The sequence below is a fragment of the Leuresthes tenuis genome, unplaced genomic scaffold (assembly GCF_036924035.1).
Source record: "Leuresthes tenuis unplaced genomic scaffold, fLeuTen1.0.hap1 SCAF_17, whole genome shotgun sequence".
NCBI classification, from domain to species: Eukaryota; Metazoa; Chordata; class Actinopteri; order Atheriniformes; family Atherinopsidae; genus Leuresthes; species Leuresthes tenuis.
The window spans coordinates 9,654,170-9,678,977 of record NW_027325371.1 but is presented as its reverse complement, the minus strand read 5'-3'; the positions used below and the strand labels follow the sequence as shown (position 1 = coordinate 9,678,977).

At 39.2% G+C, this 24,808-nt stretch overlaps 5 protein-coding genes across 7 annotated transcripts; 2 read left to right on the top strand and 3 right to left on the bottom strand.

The window, feature by feature from the left end:
- Window positions 1-459: 459 nt before the first annotated feature.
- Window positions 460-1,437, bottom strand: aanat2 (arylalkylamine N-acetyltransferase 2). The gene is made up of 3 exons (XM_072368726.1): window positions 1,272-1,437; window positions 870-1,024; window positions 460-765 (listed from the first exon to the last, which is right to left on the bottom strand). The coding sequence occupies exons 1-3, from the start codon at window positions 1,435-1,437 to the stop codon at window positions 460-462; spliced, it is 627 nt and encodes a 208-aa protein (XP_072224827.1).
- Window positions 1,438-3,844: 2,407 nt separating this feature from the next.
- Window positions 3,845-11,163, bottom strand: mgrn1b (mahogunin, ring finger 1b). 2 transcript variants are annotated; one of them, XM_072368524.1, is made up of 17 exons: window positions 10,811-11,163; window positions 9,814-9,932; window positions 9,594-9,682; window positions 9,367-9,513; window positions 8,715-8,832; window positions 8,562-8,628; window positions 8,399-8,442; window positions 8,264-8,311; window positions 7,805-7,873; window positions 7,542-7,701; window positions 7,328-7,437; window positions 6,983-7,197; window positions 6,607-6,718; window positions 6,485-6,530; window positions 6,302-6,406; window positions 5,856-5,901; window positions 5,512-5,601 (listed from the first exon to the last, which is right to left on the bottom strand). In XM_072368524.1, exons 1-16 carry the CDS (start codon window positions 10,896-10,898, stop codon window positions 5,861-5,863), a joined length of 1,578 nt encoding a protein of 525 aa, XP_072224625.1. In that variant the 5' UTR covers window positions 10,899-11,163; the 3' UTR covers window positions 5,512-5,601; window positions 5,856-5,860. The 2 variants fall into 2 exon arrangements, with proteins under 2 accessions (XP_072224624.1, XP_072224625.1); XM_072368523.1 differs by lacking the exon at window positions 5,856-5,901 and having other exon boundaries at window positions 3,845-5,601; window positions 10,811-11,162.
- A 2,527-nt stretch (window positions 11,164-13,690) lies between these two features.
- cdip1 (cell death-inducing p53 target 1) lies at window positions 13,691-20,745 on the top strand. Of its 2 annotated transcripts, none has more exons than XM_072368241.1 (5): window positions 13,691-13,792; window positions 15,320-15,467; window positions 15,810-15,962; window positions 16,393-16,666; window positions 19,011-20,745. In XM_072368241.1, exons 2-5 carry the CDS (start codon window positions 15,392-15,394, stop codon window positions 19,120-19,122), a joined length of 615 nt encoding a protein of 204 aa, XP_072224342.1. In that variant the 5' UTR covers window positions 13,691-13,792; window positions 15,320-15,391; the 3' UTR covers window positions 19,123-20,745. The 2 variants fall into 2 exon arrangements, with proteins under 2 accessions (XP_072224342.1, XP_072224341.1); XM_072368240.1 differs by lacking the exon at window positions 13,691-13,792 and adding an exon at window positions 14,555-14,594.
- polr3k (polymerase (RNA) III (DNA directed) polypeptide K) lies at window positions 20,608-22,047 on the bottom strand. Its single transcript, XM_072368243.1, has 3 exons — window positions 21,827-22,047; window positions 21,618-21,705; window positions 20,608-21,020 (listed from the first exon to the last, which is right to left on the bottom strand). Exons 1-3 carry the CDS (start codon window positions 21,935-21,937, stop codon window positions 20,893-20,895), a joined length of 327 nt encoding a protein of 108 aa, XP_072224344.1. The 5' UTR covers window positions 21,938-22,047; the 3' UTR covers window positions 20,608-20,892.
- A 229-nt stretch (window positions 22,048-22,276) lies between these two features.
- On the top strand, window positions 22,277-24,251 carry snrnp25 (small nuclear ribonucleoprotein 25). Its single transcript, XM_072368242.1, has 5 exons — window positions 22,277-22,638; window positions 23,472-23,562; window positions 23,663-23,768; window positions 23,847-23,921; window positions 24,018-24,251. Exons 1-5 carry the CDS (start codon window positions 22,423-22,425, stop codon window positions 24,073-24,075), a joined length of 546 nt encoding a protein of 181 aa, XP_072224343.1. The 5' UTR covers window positions 22,277-22,422; the 3' UTR covers window positions 24,076-24,251.
- The last annotated feature ends 557 nt before the right edge of the window (window positions 24,252-24,808 follow it).

Below are 24,808 nucleotides of genomic sequence, written 5' to 3'. Positions count from 1 at the left end.
TATCAGCGTGCAGGTGCTCTAATGAATTCATTTGATATTTTGCTTTGTTTACTGTACAGAAGTTGAATTGTATTTATGTCAGAACTCAACCTTGTCTTGTGTCTCTGAAATGTTTTCTACTGATTGCTTCCTTTATACAGTACAATCTACGGTATAAATGATTGGAAAAGCAATATTAAGCTCAAAGCTGATGTGCTACTGATAATACAGAGAAAATGATCTGATGTCTTACAAGCCACATTATTAACTGCAAACAGTAACTTTTGTTCTTTGGAAAAGTGAATCCACTCTTAGTCCTCACTGTCCTCCCACAGTCCCGCTCCATGCTCAGTCAACGAAGACACTGACATTGGCCAATGATGTATACAGGCTTTTTTGGTCATGGGTGCTATATTTTGTTTATCTTTTCTGTCCTGAGTCCATCTTAGAGGTCAGTAAGTGGAAGAAAGGTGGAGTAGGCTAGCAGCCGCTGTTCCGACGAGCGTATGCCTGCCCACCGAGCGTGTACTCCATCTCTTGGAAGTTCATGTTGGATATAGAGATCTCTGATGGTCCTCTCTGCTTGAAGCCAGCCTTGAGGTAGAAGGGCACCAGGAAGTCCTCGCAGATCAGCAGAGCTCGGCGAAGACCTGGTACGCAGCGCAGGTACTGCAAGTAGCGCCACAAGAGGATGGAACCCTTGCCCTGCTGTCGACAATGGCGGTGCACAGACAGCACATGGATGTGCACACTGGGGGTGTCTGGGACATGTTGAGTCATGGCCTCCTGGAGGAGAGAGACAAAACCCAGGAACAATATCAGTATAATGAGCCACAGAAATCACAATTTGTCAGGACTTTTTAGTTTTTCATGTTGGGTAGTTTTGATACCTGCGAAAGCCTCTCCTTGCCCCAGCCGGAGCCAATGATGAAGGCCACCAGCTGTCCCTCTTCAAACCAACCCAGCGACAGCTCAGGGCACTGACTCAGGAAATTAAGCACTTCATCCAGGATAAGTGGACACTCTCCAGACACAGAGACGAATGCTGGGAGGAAATGATTTTGGTGGGTCATTATCAAGGAAGTGCTTATGATGAAAATATGAAAGAAATATGTTTTCTCAAATTTAAAGTGGCTCTAAAGTAAAGTTATAATTCTAAAAGGAACGTCTGAGTATATGACAAAATTATAAACTACAATACATATGAAAAGTTACCGACCTCTAATCCCAAAATACAAACTTTGCAGTAATTTTAAAGACAATCTGTTCTGAATGGCAAAAATTAGACTTACCTTCTCTCTCAATTTCAAACACGCTGATGGCATCCTGTGGTGTAAGGTTTCTGAACTCGCTGGCAGGGAGCGTGTGTCGTCTCTGTTGCAGAGGGCTGACCACTCTGACAGGCGTCTTCATGAAGAAGGGCTTGAGGAAAGGTGAGCCACTGACCTGTTTTGTCATGATACCTCAATATCAGTATGTACAGTCAGTTCTGATTGTTATTTCTTGAATTCTGCTTTTCCAGCTTTTTTTGTGAAATGTAAAAATAGCAGTCAAACTAAATGAAAGCCTTTATCTTGAACTTCTCCTGATCTCTGTTTATCTCGGAGCTCTGTCTGTGGTCTAACTCACTTCAGAAAGTAAGATGCTGACCTTCATGCCACTCCTGCTGTCTCCTCCTCTTTCTTCTTTCTGTCTGATCTCATAATACAAAGTGGTTGTCTCAAAGCAGGATAACTGTCTGTGCACGTGTCCCCAAAGTCCCTTGTGTCCCTTTAAAATCCCCTGATTTTAAATGTCATACATTTTGTTTATTGAGCATTTTCACTTGAGATTTAAATACATTTTATCCTTTGGATTTTTATTAAAAAAAACCTAGATGAGAGACATACTGCTCTATAGTTTATTTAGAGACACATTTTATTAAACTTATTTCAGGGAAGTTACAGCAAGAATCTTCCAATTTTTTATAAAATAAAAAAAAAGTATTTTGAGTGTTTTACTCTACGATGGTCTCGTGTAATGACGCATTTTTGTGCTGGACCAGGAGTCCACGAAGATTTATTCTAACACTGTACAACTTTAACAAGAAAAACCTGTTGTTGAGATGTGATGATATGTAATTAGTTTTTAAATGGCACAATATCCTGGCACATGTGGTATGCATGCCCACTCAGCTGTGTGACTGGATGGGGTGATACACATGTTTTTAGATATCAAGGGCATGTAGGCTAATTACTGCACACAGCGAGGGGGAGATTTGAGTGAATTGTTGTTGGGATGATTTCATGTCTTAAAGAGATTTGGCACAGTCCAATTAGATGAGAGGGCACGTGCTTGTACTGGCCTGGGGTGAACCGGTTTGCACATGCTGTCAACCCATCTAAATATAATTTCAAAGGGTCACAATAAATTCACTCCAAATAAGATTGATGTATTTTTATACAACCTCAATACTCCTTATACTGTAGTTCTCATCTAAAGCAGAACATTTCTGTTATTTTCAGTAAAATGGGTTTGTGCAACAAACATGTCAACTTTAAAACAATAATCTCATTGGACACTTTTTGGTTACAATTGTTTTCCTTTAATCAAAGAACAAATATTTTTTGATCTGAACAGACTTTACACCACCATCAGAATTGAAGCTTAGCAATAATCTTTTTTCACATGGCGCCAAGAGTTCAAACCTTAACAGAATTATTTTAAGGATTATTGTTTTTACATCAGTGCCTTCTTTTAGTCTGGAATACAGGGGTGAATGTGAAATCTCCTTTATGAGATATCAACTGCCTCAGCTGGACACCCAGCTAAATCATAAATGTGAGAACTTCTCTACTCATCAGGTCATCCGATGTGAGGGACAAGCTCGGTCGTCCTGAGGTGAAATGACCTCTTCTTGCCTGGAATTCTGTCTGTCTATGTGGTCTGAGAGGGGAAGGGCAAATTTTTAGGTAATTAATTCTTTTCTCTTAAGATAGTCTTTTATGGCTAACAAACGAAACATTGTTGAATTTGAGAATTGTAGTTTTTCACACTTTTTGTCAGGGCAGCAGAGTTTAAGTTTTCAAAACACTGAACTCGCGAGAGCTGGTTAAATCTAAATTTTTTTAAATGTATTATTCATTTTTTTAATTCCATGTAGTATTACCGGCAGGAAAATTAACTCTTAAAGGTTATTTTATAGCTGGTAGATGCAATGTTTATGCGTAAGTATTCTGCAATAAACCATCCATCCATTTTCTATACCCGCTTAATCCGCCGGTCGGGTCGTGGGGGGGCTGGAACCTTTCATTCTTTAACCAACAGCGCTTTTTCTCTCAAATTAATCTCTAGTTTTTCATTCAATTTGGAGGGGAATTACCTGATAAATCTATAGCATATGCTTTATTTTTTTAAAGGGGACACTGGGCACAGAATACAATAAAAATGACATTGTTAGTCAGAAGTCCAAAGGTTCAAGAAAACAATCAACTCGGATTTCATTTACAGCGGTCCATAGTTCACGTGTTGTGTACACTTTTAACTGCTGAGTGACTTAAAGCCACAAAATGTTTCTGCCACTTGTGAGACCAGCAGAAAGTTTATCACGAGGGTTTGTACTTTTAAATTGAAACAATGAACCAGGGTAGTTCTTCTATCAAAGACAAAGAAAAGCATGAGCACTGTTTTCACCCAGGCTTTAAGGTTCAGCTCCAATATTGCGATAACAACCGATAACAAAGCAGTTTTACAGAGGATTTTTGTTCCTATCTACTGAATTTTGCTTATTAGTCCTTTTACATCCCAAGTTTTGCTTGATGGTTTTTATCATACAGTACTTTTTCATTCTTTCCCGTGACTTTACCCAATACTGTAGCTGAGGTAATGAATATTTGTTCTTTATTGTTATACACATGCTGCTTTACACAAAGGGAGACAAACAGAAGGAAACCGAGAGCAAAACCACCTACTGCAGGGTTGTCCTGGATACCAGGTCAATAGTGGTCAGAACAGGAAGGCACAGTGTCATGTTGAGATGGCAAAGAAGAGGGAATAAAGACAAATTAATCGCAGTACTTAGAGTAAAAGCATTGGGAGATGAAAGCCTCTACAAATTCACATGCAAACGCAAGCCCAATTCATAAAAAGCAAAGTTTGCATGTGTTACATCGGTTGTGTCTTTTCCAGGAACACATACAGAATTTCACTTGAGCAAAGATACTAATCATAAATGCATAATTGATACGTTGTCATAAGGTAAATAAACAGTTCAACTTAATATTGCTCAATTACAATGACAATGTACATTTTCCAGAAGCATGAAGTTTGTAATATAGAACAAAGAAAGCTCTGTACATCAGCATCATAAATCCTGTCCATGAGCTGAAACGGCTGTATATTGTAGAATTTGTAAGAACACGAATGTCCATTGCAACAAGCAGGCAGCCATATTAATTCAAGGCACATAGATCTATATGGTGCTACACATACAGGACCTAGGGAAGCCGCTGCAGCCACACAAACATATGACCCCTTTTTTTGCAGCTACATCATAAGCGAACACTGGCGTTGCCACAATAAAAAGACTGTACGGAGATCAGCCACATCAATGATAAGCACGCTTGCTGCGCCACACTAAATCAGCTTACAAGTAGATGGAGCATCTAGGCTTGTTCCTGGCTTTAGCAATCTTTGAATTCAGCTGTTAGGATGTGAATATGTAGCTCTTATTGATTATCAAAGTCTTAAGTAATGTGCATGTTAACTGAATCTGGTTTCATTACTTCAGTACCAGAATTTTTCTATGTAATATCTAAGTATACAGTTTTGGAAGTAACTACACAGGATTCTAGTAGTTATTATACATAGATATCAACATTTGGAATTAATAAAACAGGCAGATGTTTAAGACAACAGAGAAGTTAAGATAATTTCATCATATACTTCTGTTAAAAAGGAATGGATAATAAATGATTTTGTCAAGAGTGCAAAATCACCTCAAATGGACACACAGATACACAAGTAATGTCTTCAAAATGCTGCTCATAAACCAAATCAGCGAAAAACAGTCATTAATCTAACATGTTGCACGAATGAATACGATATCTAAACACAAACTGCATTTATAAAGTCTTTTGATTTTAGTGTAGAGAAATTGATATACAGTTAAATAAAGTAAGTGTGCTTAAAAGCACCACCATGACAGGTAGTGAAATATCTCTGGAATCTACATCATGAGACCACAAATCTGGCAAAGACACACAAATGAACATATGAGTTTTCAAAGCTGCAATCTTTTTTCAAATATCATTCATAGAGTGTGGTACTAAAACCATCTTCCTGGCAGTCAAATTTCTTTCTGTAGTTGTGAGACACTGGTGGAGTGAACAGGGGCCTCCCTCATACTTTCAGGGCCACTGCCTGCTCTTACAACACAAGCAGATGATTGGGCAGAGAAAGGATCTGGGTGAAAGTGTGTGAAAGTAATGAATGAAATGGATGATCTTTATGAAGCAAAGCTGGGTCAGAGTCAGGGGTTGAGGTGTTCATCTTCCATATGAAGGCTGCTTGTGGGACACAGGAGAGGCTGGCTGGAGCAGTTTGTGCTCTGACTTTTCAGGCTTTCTGTTGACTCTGATGACCCTGGAGAGGAAGATGTATCAGAGCAACATAGTTCAAAATCAAGTTTCCTCTCAAACATTAGTAAGTAAGTAACCACTGAAGCTACAATAAATTGCTTAGTCTTGAGCAGTCTGACCTCACAGTTATTTAAAACCACAAAACTCACTTTTTTAACTGCAATAGACAGCAGTGAATGTGTTCACTGAGAACCACATTCAGAGGGAGAAATAAAGCCCATACATACAGAAGCAGAGCAGACAGGAAAGCCTACATACCACAGTTATTCCTCCATACCAATAGAGCAGGAATCGGGACCTAGGGCTGCCAAACGTGAGCCAGTACAGAGAGACAGGATGGCACGGAACAGAGAAGGAGTGTTAGAGAACACACAGAGGCAAGAGAACACTGGTTAGATGCAAAGCATGAGAAATCACAGCCTTAAAGTTTTGATTAAAGATGAAAGAGACTGAACTAGGGAACCAGAATGGAAATGTAACATCCAACAGAGATAAAAGTAACAGAAACAGACAATGTTGTCTGTTTTAAGAGCAGCAGTCAATTAACTTGTTCTGAGTTGTCATCATGAGACTACAGCTCACTTCAGTGCTTACGTCATAAACTGATTATACATTAAATATCCAACTTTCTTTCCAGCATGAAAGTTATTAAGAGCTTCAACGCAGGAGTATTTGTTCAGTGTTCCTGACAGAGGATTTCTCACCGGGCAGAGACAGATCACCCGCTGGGTCGCTCTCTGATTTGGTCAAGCTGCAGTGTTCACTGCTGCAGTCCTGCAGGATGTCTCCTCCAGAATGCATCCTGTCCTCTGGATCACGCAGGACAGCAACAATGTCAAGCACATTACTGACCGCCTGTTCACAAAGTGCCAAATGAGAAAACTCACCGTCATCTGGAGAAAGAGAGTCTGCCACATCCTCAGTTGCTGTGGCCTGGAGGAAAAGCAGCCAAAATCTTTAGTCTGCGGCAGAGTCAAAGTTCAAAAAGTCAGGCTGTGAAGCTGCTTACGTCTGTGGGGGCGGGGCTGCTGGAGAGAAGCGTGTGTGGCTGAGCATCTGACATCTCTGAGAGCTTCTCCTCATCCTCCTCCTGGATGGGAGAGGATGGCGATCTGAGGGTGCTGGAGGGAAGATGTATGAAGCATAAAAAAGACTAATTCTACTCAAACCACAACCTTTTTCAAATGAACCCTCCTCTTCAAAGGTGTTGTTATCAAACTTTTATTTGTGAAAGAATCATCAGCACACACAGATTAGAGGGTAATGTGACCAAACTGACCAAACCCAATGTAAAAATCTAATTTGAAACTATTGTTACATTTGTGACCCAGTTTTCTATCCTGAGCAGATGTGCATGTACATGTAAACGTTCACATCTAGATTACCTGTCAGGTGACTTGCTGACTTTGCCTTTCTGCAGACTTCCATCACTTATATGCTCCGGAGAGCTCAGCTGTCGGCTGTCACCTCCCAGACCTCCTGAGAAGTTGATTTCATCGTACAGGGGGGCAGATGGGATGGCAGGAGACACTGACTGCATACCGTTCAGCGCTTCCAACAGTGAGATGGGTTCAAAACCAGGAGGTACTGAGTCTGAGCTCTGCAAAGCGTTTCACACAATGAGTGGCAGAGTGGATTTATTGCAGATGATATATGACAATTGTATATGACCCCTTATGCAGTAACTCCAAAGGTTGCAGCTGAAAGTAGCAGATTTGCATGGCACCTACTGAATGTTCATCGTGGTCCATAGTCTGAGCCAGAACCGGACTGAAGGACACAGGAGAAAGAGCTCCGGGCTTTTTCCTCACAGCTCGTATCTGCAGCAAGGCTCTGAAGGCTGTTTGGAATAAACCAATTTACAGTTCGTCCCAAAAATAATAAATTCAAGAGGCAGCGTTACAGATTCTGCTCAGAAAACTGGAATAACGAAACTGTTCTTACGCAGCCTGCAGATGGGACAGTTGTTGGCCTGGTAACGCAGAGTGTCTGCGCAAGAGTTACAGAGACACAGATGTCTGCAGGGCAGGATGAGCGTGTCTCGCAGATCAGACAAACAAACAACACACTCATTGCTGTTGTCACTATTCTCATCATCAGATGGCTAGAAAAAAGAAAAAAAATGAACAAAACGAAGGCACAAAGAACAAACGCGTCTGATGTTTTACAGCATCGGGATATGTGAATACAAAATATTCCACTGGAACCTTGGTTTCTTGGTTGTTTTTGTTCTCAATCCCATAGATCTCCTGTAAGAGGTAGCTCACACGATCGACCTATAAAAAATAAACAGAAGAAGAACTATGACAACCATGTTTCAGAAAGCCTTGACCATGAAAATCGTCAGACTCGTTTGGGTGTCTGCCGATTTTTGTGGTTCACAGGCTTTTCAAAAGCAGCATTTAGGTTGATGGTAAAAGAGGGCTGAAGTGAGCCAAAGACATTTCATCTGGACACTAATGAGGGATCTGCCTGCATCGTTTCAGTAAAGATGTGCTGCCTTAAACATCCAAATGCCAGTGGGCCGGCACCGTGTTAAAAACAAGCTCCTGTCTTGAATTAATGACTTTACTGAAAATCAAAGTAGACAAACTAATCAGGCTTGAAATTAAAAACGAAACAAACAAAAAAAAGTACTGAAACAAGAACGTTAAAAAAAAACCTACGATTTGTTTCTGCTTCAGAGGCTTGACGGAGAAACTGCCATCAACGTGCTGGAGATAAAAAGAAAGCCGTTTTAGAACAAATTAAAGCTTCATGCGCATCTACCAAATTATTTTAATTTTTAGACGTATACGCACCCTTTCAAACGCTGCCAAAAGCACATGAGCATGTCCCAGACAATCTTAGAGGAAAAAAGAAAAAAGATTTCTTAGCAACATTAGGAACTAACATTGTTAGATTTAGTCTTACTGTTTATAATAGTAGTGTTGTCATGACAATTGTGCAGCTCTGGTGACTTACCATCCCCTTCATCAACCATAGCTTGGATCACCATGGGAAACACACCTCGGTCCAGGTCAAAGTTCAGCTTGAAAGGAAATGATGTAAATGTTTAACTCGCTGATACATCGGTGCATTCTGCTTTTGGGATCTAGTAGCAAACTCTAAACTTACATCCTCCTCTTTCCACTCGGTGAAATCTATTTTGAAAGACGGCATGGAGAACTGCTGGCTCACTCCCCGCTTGTAATGCACTGTTTCAGAGACCAAGGATGGATCCTTTGGACTGTACCTACACACACACGGGTTTGGAGATGAAAACAATCATTCCAGTGCAGTTGAAAAAATAAAGTTGAAAAGGGGAGCGACTTTTTCAATGTGCACTATTTTCAGAGGAGACATCAGTGTGACAAGTCATCTTAAATCAGTAGCTCCTTGTTTCACCAAATAACAGCAGAAATATCTGATCTTAAAGTTTCATCATAAAACAGAACTTCAGTACAGACTTTTACATTCATCTTCTTCCAAGTCTTATCTGCAGTATCCATGGTGACTGCTCGTTGCCAAGGACCCACTGTTTCTATTCTAGACTTTGTGCTCTAAGACTTGAATCTTACCAGCCATAAACTACGGGAAAAGTGTCTCTGGCACAATGTTTCACACTAATATGAAGAAGCTGCATCAAGATTCATGTGTGTTACTGGAGAGAATCTGATCTACTCCCAGACAGGTGGGTGGTTTGTTGAATTCAGACAGAATGTTATTGAACAAAAGCGTGGATAATGCTCCGATAATGATAAGAAAAGTTATGACATTAAATTCTTACACAGCCATGCCATTGGAGAACTCCTCAAACGCCTGGCAGTAGAGGGTGATGGCTACTCGAGCATCAGCGTCAAAGGTGAACTCCACTCCGTACTGAACCTTTGGTTTACCACCATCCTCCAGTGATGCGTCAGAGTCATCTTTATACCTGGAATAAAGAGGTTTGACAAGCATTAATAAAATCACTTTGCTTTAAAATCATTGTATGGTCGCAGTGTCTCTCTTTACCTGACTAAACGCAAAGAGTCCTTCCTGATGTTAACCAGACTCCTCAAGGTTTTCACAGGCTCGTGGGGCGCAGGTGTCACATATGGGAACTGATGAAACAAGAATGATACTTGATTCGAATTTCCTGACGTTGTTAATAAATACTAGCTACATGAAACTACATAAAGCTGTGTGAAATATGCTATATTAAATACACAGTTAAAGGAACATCAGTTTCTACCTGCACTGGCCTATTTCCAAGAAAATTTAGATCCATGTTTTCCCCAAAGAGGTATCCCTCTGGATGTGGTGTGTCAAATTTCTCTCCCCCCATGAAGAAATGGCTTGCAAAGTAATTCCCTGGAGAGAAAAGAAAAACAGATGAGTAATAAAGGCACTGCCAGTATGTCGGCATGGAGACGCTGCTTCAAAGGTGGGCTCATACATTATAACGTGGTCATTGCAGAGACTAGAGTGCAGCATCCTGAACAAACATTTCCTCCAAACTGCTGCCAGATTGACATTTTCTAGTTTTATTTCCAATCCTTTTCCATGTAAGATCCAAAATTCAGCTGCGTCAAAGGTAAACTGCGTTTCTCTAAAAGTTTGTTCAAAATTAAATGTCTGGTGTTTTTTAATGACTGCAAAACAAACCTATATCTGCCAATGCCTTTATGGTCTGTTTACATCTTGATAACAAAGCAAGGGTATAGAAAATTCCTTTTAAAATACCTTTGAACTAGCAAAAAGCACAGAATAATTAGCTTTACATGTCTGTGTGGTGAAAGCTGAAAAATCACTTGTTGGGGGCTCTTGTCAACATCTCGAACCCTCAGTTCGTGCAGCACTTCTTTTCCGTGTGCATAAGACATTTGGTCGGAGTCTGTTCATTCACAATAATGTCAATCAGCTAACAGCTGATAGCTAACAGCTGATAGGATCATTAAAACATTAGTTGTTTCAATTTGACTTTCCTCGGCAGGGGCGGTGTCTGATACATTACGAGAGTTTTATAAGCTGAATACAAATTTTTTTTCTGAACATGTGATCTCTTGTGGTTGAAACCTTTCAGTTCGATCACAGATGTTTATAAACAGCGATCATCTATCCATACAGCTGACTATCTTTCACATGAAATACGTGAAAACCGATCAACTAAAGGAATACTCGGTTAACAATGTTTGCTTCCGTAAATATGAGAAATTTGACTTCAGTCGACGCTGCCTCCAATTACTTACCAGATTTTGGTGGAAATCTGTAAGCCGAATTGGCCTGGATGTCGATGTCCTCAACACCAGCGATTCTGCGACTCAGGATGGACCCCATCTTTCTCTAGTTAGAGTTAGCTAGTAGCTAACGGCGCGTCAGTAGCTCAGATTAGCTCTGACTTCAGCCTAAACCGAGGCCCAAACAAATACAACATCCACAGAAATAAAAGCCTTGGTTAATTAAACATTTTGACGCTTGGTTTGTCGGTGAATGCGCTGAGGAGACGATACAAATAGAGGGCGAGCTGTTGTTTTGCCAGAGCTGTGCTAACGTAGCAGGGAGTCGACCTGATTGGCTGTTTCCAAGCTTGTCCAGAATTTCAGTATGTTCGTTTTGAACTAACACACCGGCCGGTGGAGTGAGCGGAGTTAATTAAGCTCAGGCCAGCAGGAAGTGGTAAGTGTAAGGAATGTGGTTACTGTCGGTAAGAGTAGAGATAAAATAAAGATTTGATAAATCCTCTTTTTTTCCATCTTTTTTGCTACGCTTGACTAAATTGACATAGTTCCAGTTAAAACCCGTGTCTAATCAATGCCATAAATATTCAACCATATAAACTTTAAGATCACAAAAATAACAATAATAATTATAGTCACACTACTAATAATTATAATGATAAAGCATTAATGACAGATCAAAATAAAAATTGATTTAGCTAAACATTTCTCAATTAATCAATCGTAGATGTCGATCTAAACCGTGTCTTCTAAATAAACAAACATATTTCAACAGATTTTTTTTCATAATTGGATCATTTTATTTTTTTTCTAGCACTCCCCAAAATTCTTTGAAATATCCTACATTGTTATCAACGCTACCTTGATTAATTTAATGTTGCAGGTCCCAAATCTCACCACAAGAGGGCAGTATGTTTAATTTCATAACAGTGATGACTGATTATTCCGCCTCAGACTGTCCCTCTTAAAGTCTGCAATTACTTCCTCATTGCAGGTTGGACCTACACCAGGATGTTTTTCATGAATTGTTAAAGTTGTGTGAAATAGCTGTTGTTTTACCAGTGAGGAGTGTATCCTGTGAATTAAGTTTTTCCAACTCTCAAGCTCATGAATACCTTTTTGCGGTCTGCTATGCGGATAAAGTTTGGCTGTCCTCAGCATTGAGTCAAAAGGAACATAATCTTTGGATCTACATACATTTGTAAAGCGTTTTGCTGAGCAACATTGGAATGACTTTTACTTTGCCTTCAAGCCTTCAAACTGCTAAAATGATGACCTGAAACAAATACATGTATGCATATTTATATACTGAGGAATGAACGGGGAGAGCATGTGTTCTGAGTGAACAATGAAACCAAAGTTCAGTGCCTGAAACATTTATTTCCACACAATGCACTTATGTTCACTTTAGTACAGCTCAGTCCATAGATCTTCGCGGGTACGTCTTTATTCAATACTTTATTTTAGTACAAATGCTGCCTGATATGTTGTAGAAATACTTAATTCTTACTTAATAAAAAATAAATACTTAATAAAGAATATAATTCTCCTGGCGACTTTTATACATATAGAAAGAGAATTCTGACGTATGTTGCCACCCCTGAAAATCCTGGCCCCTCTCTTACCAGCTGATAAATATTTTTCTTGCCATGCCACTGACTTCCTCAGAAATGGAAAAGCTTTGTTTAAACATTATATATTAACAATAATCACATATTACTTAAAGGAATCATAAAATGGATTTGGAATTCAGGGTAATAATGCCAATAACAGCAATATGATAGTTTTATTCATTTTTCTGCCTGCTTTGTTTTTATCGTTATGTATGTTGTTTATATTTGGTCACCATACTCAACAATATTTCAAAGGCACGTGCCTAACTGATTTAACTTTTAGGTCCACCAGTTAAATATCTCAGCTTCTTCCGGTAGCGTCTTAGTTACACAAATCTCTGAGTGCTTATTTATCATTTTTGTGCTTAAATTCTGTTCGCTTCTGAAGAATTTGAAAAATGATGATGATAATAATAAATGTAATTATTTTTATATAAGATTTAACTAAAAATGTTTGTTGACATGGGTGAAAGATTGGCGTTCTGTTTTAGCAAATTTCAGTTGACAAACACGATAAATGACGCACATTTGTCCTATGCCTGTTCTAAAAAAAAAAAACCTACCGCTTAAAAGCTGTTTTGACTAAGTTAAACCTGCAGTGTCTAGTCAAGGCCATCAGAGGGCAGTGATGCTTATGGTAACTTATTTATGAATGCGGCGGTAGTCCAGAATTTTCTGGTAAAGGGTTGATTTTACTTTCATCACGAAACAGCTCATACAGAGGTTCTACCACCCTCCTTACTTATTATTATAATTTGAGTATCTGCGTCTTTTTCGAATGAGGATAAAAAGATAACTAAAGAGATTTAACAAGATGTAATAGGATACATATTTTAAGATGACGTCAATACTATTTGTAATATCAGTAATTAAATTATAAGCTCAGATAGCTTGTGAAACATTTTTCAGCTAGCGAAACAATACTGCCATTAGATTTTTTTCTGTTTTTATTTCAATTTATCATTATGTATGAAAAATGTTTTCATAAAAAACTAAAATTAAAAAAATGGATGGAGTATGCTCTCAACAAGTAAACATATGCAGACCGTTTCTCTAATGAGATATTGGACATTTTCGATTTTTTCCTCAGTTGTAGACCTACTTATAATTGTCTTTTATTAACTTTTTGGAAAAAAATCTTGCCGTTCGGTTGATTTTGGCTACTTATCCGTGTGTGCCATGTTCAGTTTGACTGTTAGGGTTATTAAACTGATTCTAAGGTTTACCGCGGCGGGAGCACACATCTTGAAAACACCGGTTTATGTCAGATTTAATGACGTCAGTGTAAATCCGTCTCAGCGGATGTTGACTCTCCTTAGGAGCGTCTGAGCGGCTAACGTCAAACAACTTCGCCTGCTGGTGGCATTTCTCCTGGAATCGGGTAATTTGGCCTTTAACCATTCTGACAGCTGCTTTATTACAGCCAAGGCTAGAAACACCTATTTGCGTATATTCATTCTGAGCGCCTCTCACTTAATGTGCGCGTTTCTTCCCTAATCTTTAATCTGTTGTTTCTCTGTATAGAATGGCGACCCGAGCTAGCTAACTAGCCCGCTAGCTAACGACAGCTAGCCTTAAGCTGTTTGCTGCAGCCAAACAAATGTATAGTTGTAATGAAGTTGCTGAGTACAGACATTTGCTGATAGCCATTAGGTTACAGCATGTCTTGAACCTGTCCGTTTACTACTATGAGTGACTCTTTCGTTACTCCGCGTTAGCTTAACCTGTATTAAGATGGAAAAATGTATGCTTTTTGTCATTTAATTCACCAGGTTACGGTAAAATCAGCACCGACTTCCGCTAAAGTATATTACGTAACTAAGTTACTCAAGGCTAGTTGTGCAAGTAGGTTGGTGAGCAGTATGATCTGCTACTGGATTGATAAACCTGGTGGTTAATTGAGAAACTAACAATAAGTAAACGGTAGCAATCATATGTTTAGGTGATCAACAGTAATGTGCCTCACACATTTCTTTTCGTTCTTCTTTACCTGTTTAAAGTCCAGGTTGTTAACTCCAAAGCTTAAAAAATGGCATTATTACTCTTAGCACTGATATAAATAGGGATTCTTAAAATAATGTGTTTTTACATCCTCCTTCAATCATGGTTGTCATGTCATGTCATGGTTTGTATTGACAATAAATTGCCAGGCATCCCAGGTTGAATCTTTCTTTTAGCAACAGGTAAAGATGACTAATTCTAACTCCGCTTTTGTGTTTGTGAGCGACATAGTAGCTCATATGACGTTGGACTCTATACGAATAGTACATTATTCAAATAAAAACAATGCTAAACGTTAAGATATTCCATTGATTGAAATCCATTTGGGACTCTAATGTTTCAGGGTTTATTTAATGTGTTTGGACCTCTGAATACACTGAACATATTCAGGTTGTTGGCAGATACGACTCAATGCTTCTTCAGAGTTCTTGTTGGATAGCTGTGGTTTTTCTTTTGCAAACACTCATTGGAAAAGGAAAAGCATTTGCATTATTTTAATCATATCACGTCCAGTTAAGTAACGTAACTGTCCTTCATCATGTTTCCACAGCAAGGCAACAGTCCCACATTTCCTTGTTGTCTACTGGTTTGTTTTCTCTGAGACCTTTGCTGGACACCACCGTGTGTTAATTAGGCAGAGAGAGAAAGGAGTATTTCCTGCTCCCTGGTACAGCTGAATCATGGCTGTAGAAAGGACTCTTGTTACTCAGAAGTTTCCTGTCATTTCACTTTGTTGCTGTGAAACTTGTGATATTTGTGTAGGGTCATTAGCAGTTACACTGCCTTGTCGTCAGCTGCTCTGATAATTGACAGAAAGTTGTTGGCCTTGTAAGAAATCTGTTTAAGTTATGTTACGTTACTTAGCAATTAGCCAAATAACTCAGAGTATGCATGTTTCATTCCACAGAGTGAAAGCCTCCCTACAGACTTGTAATCGGTGCTCACGTGTCCAATCTGCCAGCGCAAACATCCGGCCACTATGTCCAGTGATCCTCCCCCTCCGTACCCTGGAGGTCCCAGTGCCCCCCTTATTGAGGAGAAGAACGGACAACCTGGTAATGAAGCCAAACTTGCTGGAGTGCAGTGAATGTTAATAAGTACTTAGGGCAATGGTTCAGACTTAAAGTTTGATTGTTGTTGTTAGAGACATCTGTGTAACAAAAAGTACATCTTTGTTTGGCTTGATTTTAAATTCTTGCTTATTTAGAACAATTTGGAGGGATCTACTTTGATCTGGGATTTGAATCTCTTCAATCTTTTACAGTGAGATTTACTGCACAACTTAAGACTGAATCTTCAAGATGTTTTATTGATTTCATTCATTTGATAGAAAATGTTTTCTTGTGTTGGTCTGCCTTCAGTGTTTTTACGTTTCTTCTTGGTCTGCTGTCTTTTAGTAACAGTAAGAACAGCTCCTCCACAGGGACAGCCTCTACCTCCAGACTACGGTCCTCCGCCGTACGAGGCCACACAGCCAGGCTTTTTACCCCCACATGTCCCTGGAGAAGGCCCCATGCCCATGCCCATGCCCATGCCTCCACCAACACAAGGTTCTGCAGCCCATCTACAAATATCAACAAATACACAGAGCATCACACGAGTATCAAGCTTCCTCTGCACATGATTGGTTTATAAAATATTCAGTTGCTATAATAGCTTTAATAGTTTTGATTTGGAGCCATGTGCACATATACTTGACATCCTGTAATTCCAGTAATTACTCAAATTTCAATCTAGCACTAAACTGCCAAAAAAATCTCAATTAATAATTTTTTTTCTTTATTAATATGCATTTTTTAAAAGCATTTTGGGATCTTTAACACTTTGATACCAATCATTTGTCTTTTTATTTTCTGATTCATGTGTATCCTCTTTATTGTCATCGCCTCAGCGAATGAATTTCCTTTCAGAATAGGATTTCTGTCAGTCTGGCCTGTATGCATTGTTTGTGCTTAGACTCCCAAATTCCTTCCTTTGCAGGTGGCCCCTACCCACCACCACCCCACTTTGCTTACCCAATGCCAGGACAGATGGGTCCTGGTCCCAGTCACTTTGTCCACATGGGAGGTCACACAGCGACCGTCCTGGCTCCTCCGGGTGCAGCCACCACTGTGACAGTATTGCAGGGGGAAATGTTCCAGACCTCACCGGTGCAGACTGTGTGTCCACACTGCCAGCAGGCAATCGTCACCCGCATCTCCCATGATGTTGGCCTCATGAACACGCTCTTCTGCCTCTTCTGCTTCTTTGTAGGGTAAGTGCTTCACAGGCTAGACGTTTTTCTTATACTCTGTTTTTCGGCATTATCTGTGTAGGAATCTTGTTCAAGCTAGAGAAACTAGTTTTACATGACTGGTTTTGTGACACTGAGCAACAAAATGTATGCACATGCTGGGAAAACCCCGGACCATCTGTGGGGAGAAGGAAAACATGACAGGAGTAGCGACACTGATATCAGCTGTCACACAGTTGCTTTGTGAAAACCTCTTTTATAGCCAAGCCAAATTTGTGCTGAATTTAAACTATTTTAATTCAAATGAAATTGCAGCCTTCTGAATTGGGTTTGAATCGATTCAGTATATCAGCAGCGATATCCAGCCCTAAAGCCATTTTAAGCCGTAAGACAGCCACCACCTCGCTGTGACAGCAGTTCTAAAATGCACACCGTCGTTATTCTGAGCCATCAACAGGAGCTACAGCTCTTATATCTTCCAGGAGACGTCTCTGTTGGTCTGCACTGCATTATTTTTAGAGTTCCAGTGGCCCATTTGTCCAAAAATAAATTCACAATATTAATCTAACCATTATTTAGGTCATTTTGACACCCAAATATATGCTGTCAAGCACAAAAAAGTGAGTTTTTTTGTTTGTTTTTTTTGTTCCCAATAACAGGACTACTGTGGTGAAACACTGTTTGAATTGTTGTAATAATTACACTGAAATGCCTGCAGTAAGTGGTGATAAAGACCAACAGTTCTCTACAAAGGTAGTATAGTTCTTTCCAGCTTTGTGTCACGTAAAATTAATGGCTTCATCACTTTCTAAGTGAAGACATTCATTCCTTCAGACTTTGTTCATATGTATGTCAGTGTTTGTGGTAAAAGTTTGAGAAGCTTTGTTGTAAATGTATTTAATGATGTCATTTGTTGGATTTCTCGGAAGTGCAGTACACCTGCCACAATTTATGCGACTGGATGCAGTGTTGAAAGTTATGCACGAATGGTAACGAGTCAGACTTCGTAAGATAGCTGTGTAAAACTGGGTGGATGCGACTTGGGTGAAACCGAGTTTCCGTGGATTCATGCGTGACGTAAATATCATCATCAAAGGGTTTCAATTTGTTTTGACTTGTCCTCAGGCTTGATTCATTGTGTGCAGCATAGACTTTTCTGGAACACAGCTTTCCTTTTTGAAACTGTGACAAGAGCGTTTACGTTTCTGCGGAGGTGGAGCAGAGCTACTCAAGAAAATGCTAAGTGTAACCAGCTCATTGGCTTTTTACTTTGCAAATATTGAGGAAATCTCACAAGTCACAAGAATGAATCATGCCAGCCTTAAAAGAATCCATACATTCCTAAACAGCCCTAAAGTTTCAAACAGTCGTATGGAGGACTTCTGCTTCATTTGACTTCAGTTCAGGAGTGACACAGGAAAGTTGTCAGGGCGACTGAAAGATCTGGAAAATAAAGATGTTCTTTTACTTTTAGAATCATCAATCTAATGGGTGATTATGTATACTGTTTTATACAATGAACAAATCTTTTGAGCTTTAAATTCAAAGCCAAACTTCACTTTCCAAAAGGTTGCTATGCAGCTGTCTGTTGACAACGTGGCAATTCTATTAATTGTGCTTTTTTTCATGCTGCTAAATAACACTTTATTTGGAAATAAGAGAGGAGAATGTCTCAGGTTTCGATGATTTCTGTGCTTGATGGCCAGAAGTCTTGTTTTTGTATAAACAAGCAAGCCAAGTTAGGTGATGTGCGTAAATCATATTCAGCCAGAAGTCATTACTGATGCACTCTTGCATTTTTCCAGTTGCAAATATTTTATTTCTTCGATGGCTTTTAAAGCTTTTCGTGAGAGATTTTAACATCTCGAATGAAGTTTACAGCGAACACCAGTGCTGTGCTATCTGATCAGTTGCATTTCATGAAGTCCTCCTCATTAGGCATTTGGATAAGATTTCTTGGACCTCTGAATTCCCCCAGACATTTCATCCTCTGTTTAAGACACTCTTAAGGCCAATGCGCCCATGCCGGGTACGGGCTCATCTTCAGTCTTGTGAATACTCTCATATTTCATCACATAAAAGCCAATGAAAAGTTTTGGATCCCTGTTAAGGGCTGCACGGTGGTGTGGGGATTAGCACTGTTCCTGGTTTTAATCTGGGCTGGAGTTTGCCCCCCCCTCTATACTTCTTATAGTTCTTCACGATAGGTGCTCTCTTACTGGCTAAGACAATTTGTTTGTAGCAGAAATCTGACCCCAAATGTTCAGATTCATCATAGTGCCTTCCTTTCTGAGCAATGAATGTGTATAGAAAATGTAGCCATGTGCCAGTTTTTGACTCAACGTGTTTTGTTGCTCATTCACAGGTGTGATCTCGGCTGCTGCTTGATTCCCTGCCTGATTGATGACCTCAAGGATGTGACGCATACTTGCCCCAACTGTAAGGGCTATATTTACACATACAAGCGTATATGCTAACCACGGACAGCTGTATGCCACTGAGCCATGTACATGAACACACACACACACACACACACACACTCATATAAACTCATAGCTCCCCCTGCTGCTAGTGACAGCCCCCCCCCCCCTCCCCATCTTTGCATAGTGTTGTGCAGCCCTCTTATATTGTAAGTGCAGTTTTCTCATTAGCTCACAGGATATTTAATGTATATATATTTCTGCACACTGCTCTAATGTATAAACTTGGATTTGAAATCAACAAATCTGAACTGCAGAAAATGAAGGATATTAAAAGCTCTAGAGGCAGATGGGCTGCGGGCAGACAAACTTAACTGTTTGCTCGCGGCTGATCTTGTGATTTTATGCATGTGAATTTAAAAAGAAAAAAAAAACTGAGCCTCATTTAGGGAGAACTGTGAAACTGGTCACTTTATTTGAATTCATCTGGGAATTCTGCTCAGACGTATGTGAATTCATGGGTTGGCATTTTGTTTTAAAATGTAAGATATTTTATCCTTTATTTTCAGTTGAGAACTGTGAATATTTCTGTCTGTTTGGTAATTTTGTTATAACAGACCTTTTCTTTCTTTTTTTTTTATCATAATCACTTGTGATCTATTAGAAAATGACCCGTTTAGCAGATGCATTTATGTTACATCCTAGATTTTAATTTATTAATCCTCTGGACTCTAGTCATCTGTCACAAAATGTTAAGTGACTGTTTAGCTGTTACTGATTCCCTCTGTCCTGACTAATTAAGTTTGATGATAAAGTCAATATTTGCACTTTAAGTTGAAATCCACCTTTCGCATTTATAAAAGAAAGTCATCCTCCTCTAAGCATTTATCCCTTAGAGAAAATGTTATCCCACAGGTAAAGGCAACCAATAATTAGACTTTTACTTGTGCTTGTAGTTAGCTGAACAAATTAGACCATACTTGCATTTATTTAAGAAATAGCAGACTAAGTAGATTTGATAGATGGATTTTTAATCCCTAAAAAAAACACTGCATGGCACTTCAGACACATGGACTGAATTTTGTGCGTCAGGCTGATGCTCCTCTCCAGAATAGTTTATTCTCACTTATAATTTTAAAGTATTGAAATTTTGGATGGAGCCATCGTTACTTAATGTTCACTGTCTGACTAACACCGCCATTAGCCCTTTAAGCCTACTTGCATTGCTCAGATGCATGTTAGATGACACGTAGAGATGTCTTGACTGATACTGAGCTGTCTTTTAAGAATAAGCTTCAAATAAATTAGTGACTTCTCGCGAATGATTCATTTTATTGACGACAGTTGGCAGCGAACCATCACTGTTTCACCTCTGCATGCCCGTTTCATTGTTCACTGATGCCTACCGGGTGCAGTTTGTCTGCATGTGCTTCACATCAAAACAGGTTATTCTCCCCGACTCAATGTGCATTTGATTTTTTTTCCCCCTCCCTCCTCGAGGCTGAAAGATCTGTGCAAGAAAAAGCATTTTAAGTTGAAGGATTGCATTAAATTTTTATTGATGTGGATACTGCTGGTCTGCATTGCTCTAAATGTCTGTGATAATGTACAACTATGTAAGACAACTTATTTGACTGTTGTATACAGGTACTATTTTATCAATAAAAATGATGAAGGAAACTCGTTTTAATGTCCTTTGGAAAATGAACGATGTTTGAAGGAAAATCCTGTAAATAAATATCGAAGGAGGAGGAAACCGTTCCTTGTGTGTGCCTGTAAACAAAGAAGAATCTGGAAGTAATCTCAACCGCTCCCGTGCAAACATTTTTAATCTCTCCACCGATGTCCACACTGGGCATTGCAGCATTTGTAGAAAGTCGTCATTGGTTCATCTGCTGATCTGGTCTGGATCTGCATGAAATATGCCCGAGGATGCTCGCACTTGGGGCATTTTTCTGTAAACAGAGAGTGCAGAACGTTGATCTGGAATCTGTTTTGAGTGCATTTGCAAAACATTTACGGCATGTGCAGGTTTTGTTTAAATAGCCGAGACAGAGTTTCAATCAAAACAGACTTTATAAACCCAATCATAATTGCACTTGAAGAGCTTGAAATTAGTTTCTTGCACAATAGTAGAAAACGATACACTACGGTGCAAATGTGATGCATATGGATAGAAGAGCAAGTTGCCCACACAATAGCGGAGTAGTCTTCCAGAGGTCTGGAGTATTGCTACAACTGGAATTGTATCTAAAAACTCTTTCAATCAGCCAACTTAAGCCAATCAGCCAACCAAATCAACTTTTATGCGAACTGAATGCAGTACAACTTCCTTTACAGAGTGTGAAAGCAAATTCATCAAAATTGCTTAAGAAAAGAAGCATCCCATCATGCACTAGAAACCTCCGTTGAAACCTCATAAAACACCCGTTTCAATATTTTTTTGTTTTGACGTGTTTGCGATAAGGGGGAAGCAGAATTTTCTGTCCGACTGTTGCCAATGAATTAACCCCGCAGCACTAAACGCGTCACGGTTTGCTTTAGTCACGTACCTGGGGTTGAATCCACGTTCTCCCATGCTGCTGCTCCGCCGAGCACGTCATCCACTTCTTTCAACTTGGGATACTTACGATTATTTACCTGCAGGAATGGGGGGGAAACACGTTAAACTAACAGAAACTCGGAACCTGTGAAACCAGGAGCGACGTGTTTGTCTGTCAAACAGAAGCTGTAGAGCTTGATAGAGTTAATTGAAACTTGCCTTTCTTGTGATGTTATGTACGTAGGGACAAGTGTTACAAGCGAATCTCATGCACTTCTGTCCTTCTTCGACAATCAAAACATTTCCACAGGTGGGACAAAAAAGTAGCATGTTACCAGATACTTACTAGGAGAATACGTAGTTAAAATGAGACCATTTAACAAAACTATATGCTGGAAACAGTTTGGTACGTGTTAAACAGCGGAAGAGCAGCAGATGGAAACCAGTGCTCCTGTTTTTACGGCTCGGTGGGAAACAAGGGAGGGAACTGGCTATCTGTTAAAACAACATGCACGTTATAGATAAAATAGAGGTTTATGTTAAATAATACAGACTTACTCCGATATAGGATGTATAAAGGATAAAGCAGTAGCATATTTTACTTTCACTAAGCGGAACCATTTATATTTAATCACGGTACCCATCCGGTAAATCATTTGTACTGTACGCACTCGTATTTGATCTCTTGTAGTGAAACAGTTTCGAGTTAAAAGCTGTGTTCAGCAATATTAGTCAAACTTTGAAACTGGCACACTTTTAATTTTTTATACAAACCGGATGTCTTTACGTTTTCTGAATGATCTTAGTTAGCATTGATGGAGGAGGACCAGAGTCCAAGCGCCGCTGGGGGTGGAGAAGATCACGTTCTGCAGGATGTGGAGGTGAAAAAGGAGAACCCCGCCAATGAGGTAGCTCCAGAAGCAGAGGAAGAAGATGAGGATTCTGTTCCGCACTCAGAAGTTCTGGATATTTTCGAGGAGGGACTGGCTCGACTTGTGCAGGACCCTTTACTCTGTGATCTGCCTATCCAGGTGTCCCGTCCCTCTTACATCTTCAAAGGACGCAAATGCTGCGAAACTGAACTGTTTTTAATAATTTGGAATCAAACCTTAACGAGACTGAAGAGATTAGCTTTAGTTATCATAGTATTTCATTCTAAATTAAACTTTATATGTTGAGATTTTGTTCAAACGTTTGAATGTATGTAAATATTTATGATTTTATTTGTAATTCTATATATATTTCTATATTTTCTACTCTCATACAGTTACTGCGCTGAAGCGTGTCTTATTTACATTCATTGCAGCATTTTAACCTCAAATCTAAAACACTACCATGGCAAAACATATTTGTTTTTATTCATACTTTAGGAGGGACCTGTTTATTCCATGTAATTGAGCAAGTCAATATATATTTATCTTTCAACTTAAAACTGGACTTACAGTCCCATACAAGTTAAGACACACCAGATCATTCATATTGAAGAGATTGGTGTGTAAAGACTCCTCACTAAGTCGCCCACATTTACAAGTTGTTAATTTTATAAAGTGCAAGTAAAGATGTAAAAAAAACCGACCACTTTATATTACTTTCTTTGTCTGAGCTCTCCAAGCAAAACAGCAAATCCTCAGAGCTGAGAAGGTGGGACCACTATTATTGAACATTTTCATAGAGAAGATGACTTTAAAAGCATTTATTGACTCATGAAACTTTTAAATCTCTTAATCGGTCGTCTCACCTAGTCTGACAAGGCTTGTATACGTTGGTAGATCTGCGAGACACAATGAATTTATGAGCTGATCGCAGGAATCAAGGCGTCAAATGGAAAGGTTTTTTTTAATCTGGATGATCTGTTTTTCTTAAGGTGACTTTGGAAGAGGTGAATTCTCAGATTGCTTTGGAGTATGGCCAAGCAATGACTGTGAAGGTTGTAAAGGCAGATGGTGAAATCATGCGTAAGTGTTGAGATTTTGTTTTCTGTTTTTGGTCCCATTATTTTTACTAATAACTTTTTGTCAACATTTTACAATAGCACTGTTTTAAAATCTCCTTCAGCCATAGTGGTGGTGCAAAATGCCACTGTCCTTGATCTGAAGAAGGCCATTCGTAGATTCATGGAGCTGAAACAGCAACGAGAAGGTGGAGTGAAACATGTTGGCTGGTAAGAACATTTACAAACACAGGACTATAGAAAAGATGTAGAACATTATCACATTGCTGTTCCTCTTTCTTTTCCCAGGAGATATGTTTGGAGAACTTATCATCTAGTATTTCAGGGCGAGAAGCTTGAAGATGACACAATGAGGCTCAAAGAGTAAGTGTATAAAATTAGCGCTTAATGTCGCACTTTTAACATCAACTCTTACTATTTTACCTCACTTTGGATGTTTTTTTTTTAATATCTTTTCAGTTACGGCATTAGGAACAGAGACGAGGTGACGTTCATGAAGAGACTCAGGAAGAAGTGACGCAGCTACATCATGAAAAAAAAACCCGCCATTTTCGAAATAGTGTATCAGTATTACCAGTCTTGTCGTTGACTTAAACTTTATCTCGTAATAACTTGTTCAGGGCTGCTTTGTCATGAACATTTCCTGAACTAAGATCTTTCTAGAAACATTCTCCTTATTTTTATTTTTTTTACTGTACTTCTGATTTAAGAGCTTACATGTAAATAAAAGCCTAAATGATTTTTTGCTCCCATCTTACTGTGATTTATTATTTATTTATTTTTTTTTACAATAGTTTGAAATATTTAAGACGTATCAGCGTTCATATTTTATATTTACATGTGCGTGTTTTATTCGACCTTCCGCCGCACGCAGAGCATTAAGTAGCACTTCCCAAAGAGGAGAGATATAAAAGCAGCCAGTGATTTGAATATTTTCTGACAAACATGAACAGTACTTCCTTGTTCAGCTTTAATGAATGTTATCAGTAAACGATACGGCTGCAGCGGCTGAAGAAGTCAGGTAATAGAACCATTTTTATCTTCGATACAGTGTCTTATTGCAGCTTTATGAAGTTAATCATTGAGATTGTTTTAGTAATGATGCTAGAACAGTGCAGAAATGTTCACTGTCGTGGTATTTTTGTGGGTCATTATGAAATACTCACAAATATTAGAACAGAGTCTGTCTCTTTAGTTTCTTCTCTTCCTTTTATTTTACTGTTGGTTTGGAAACTGTTGAGTCTGGTAGT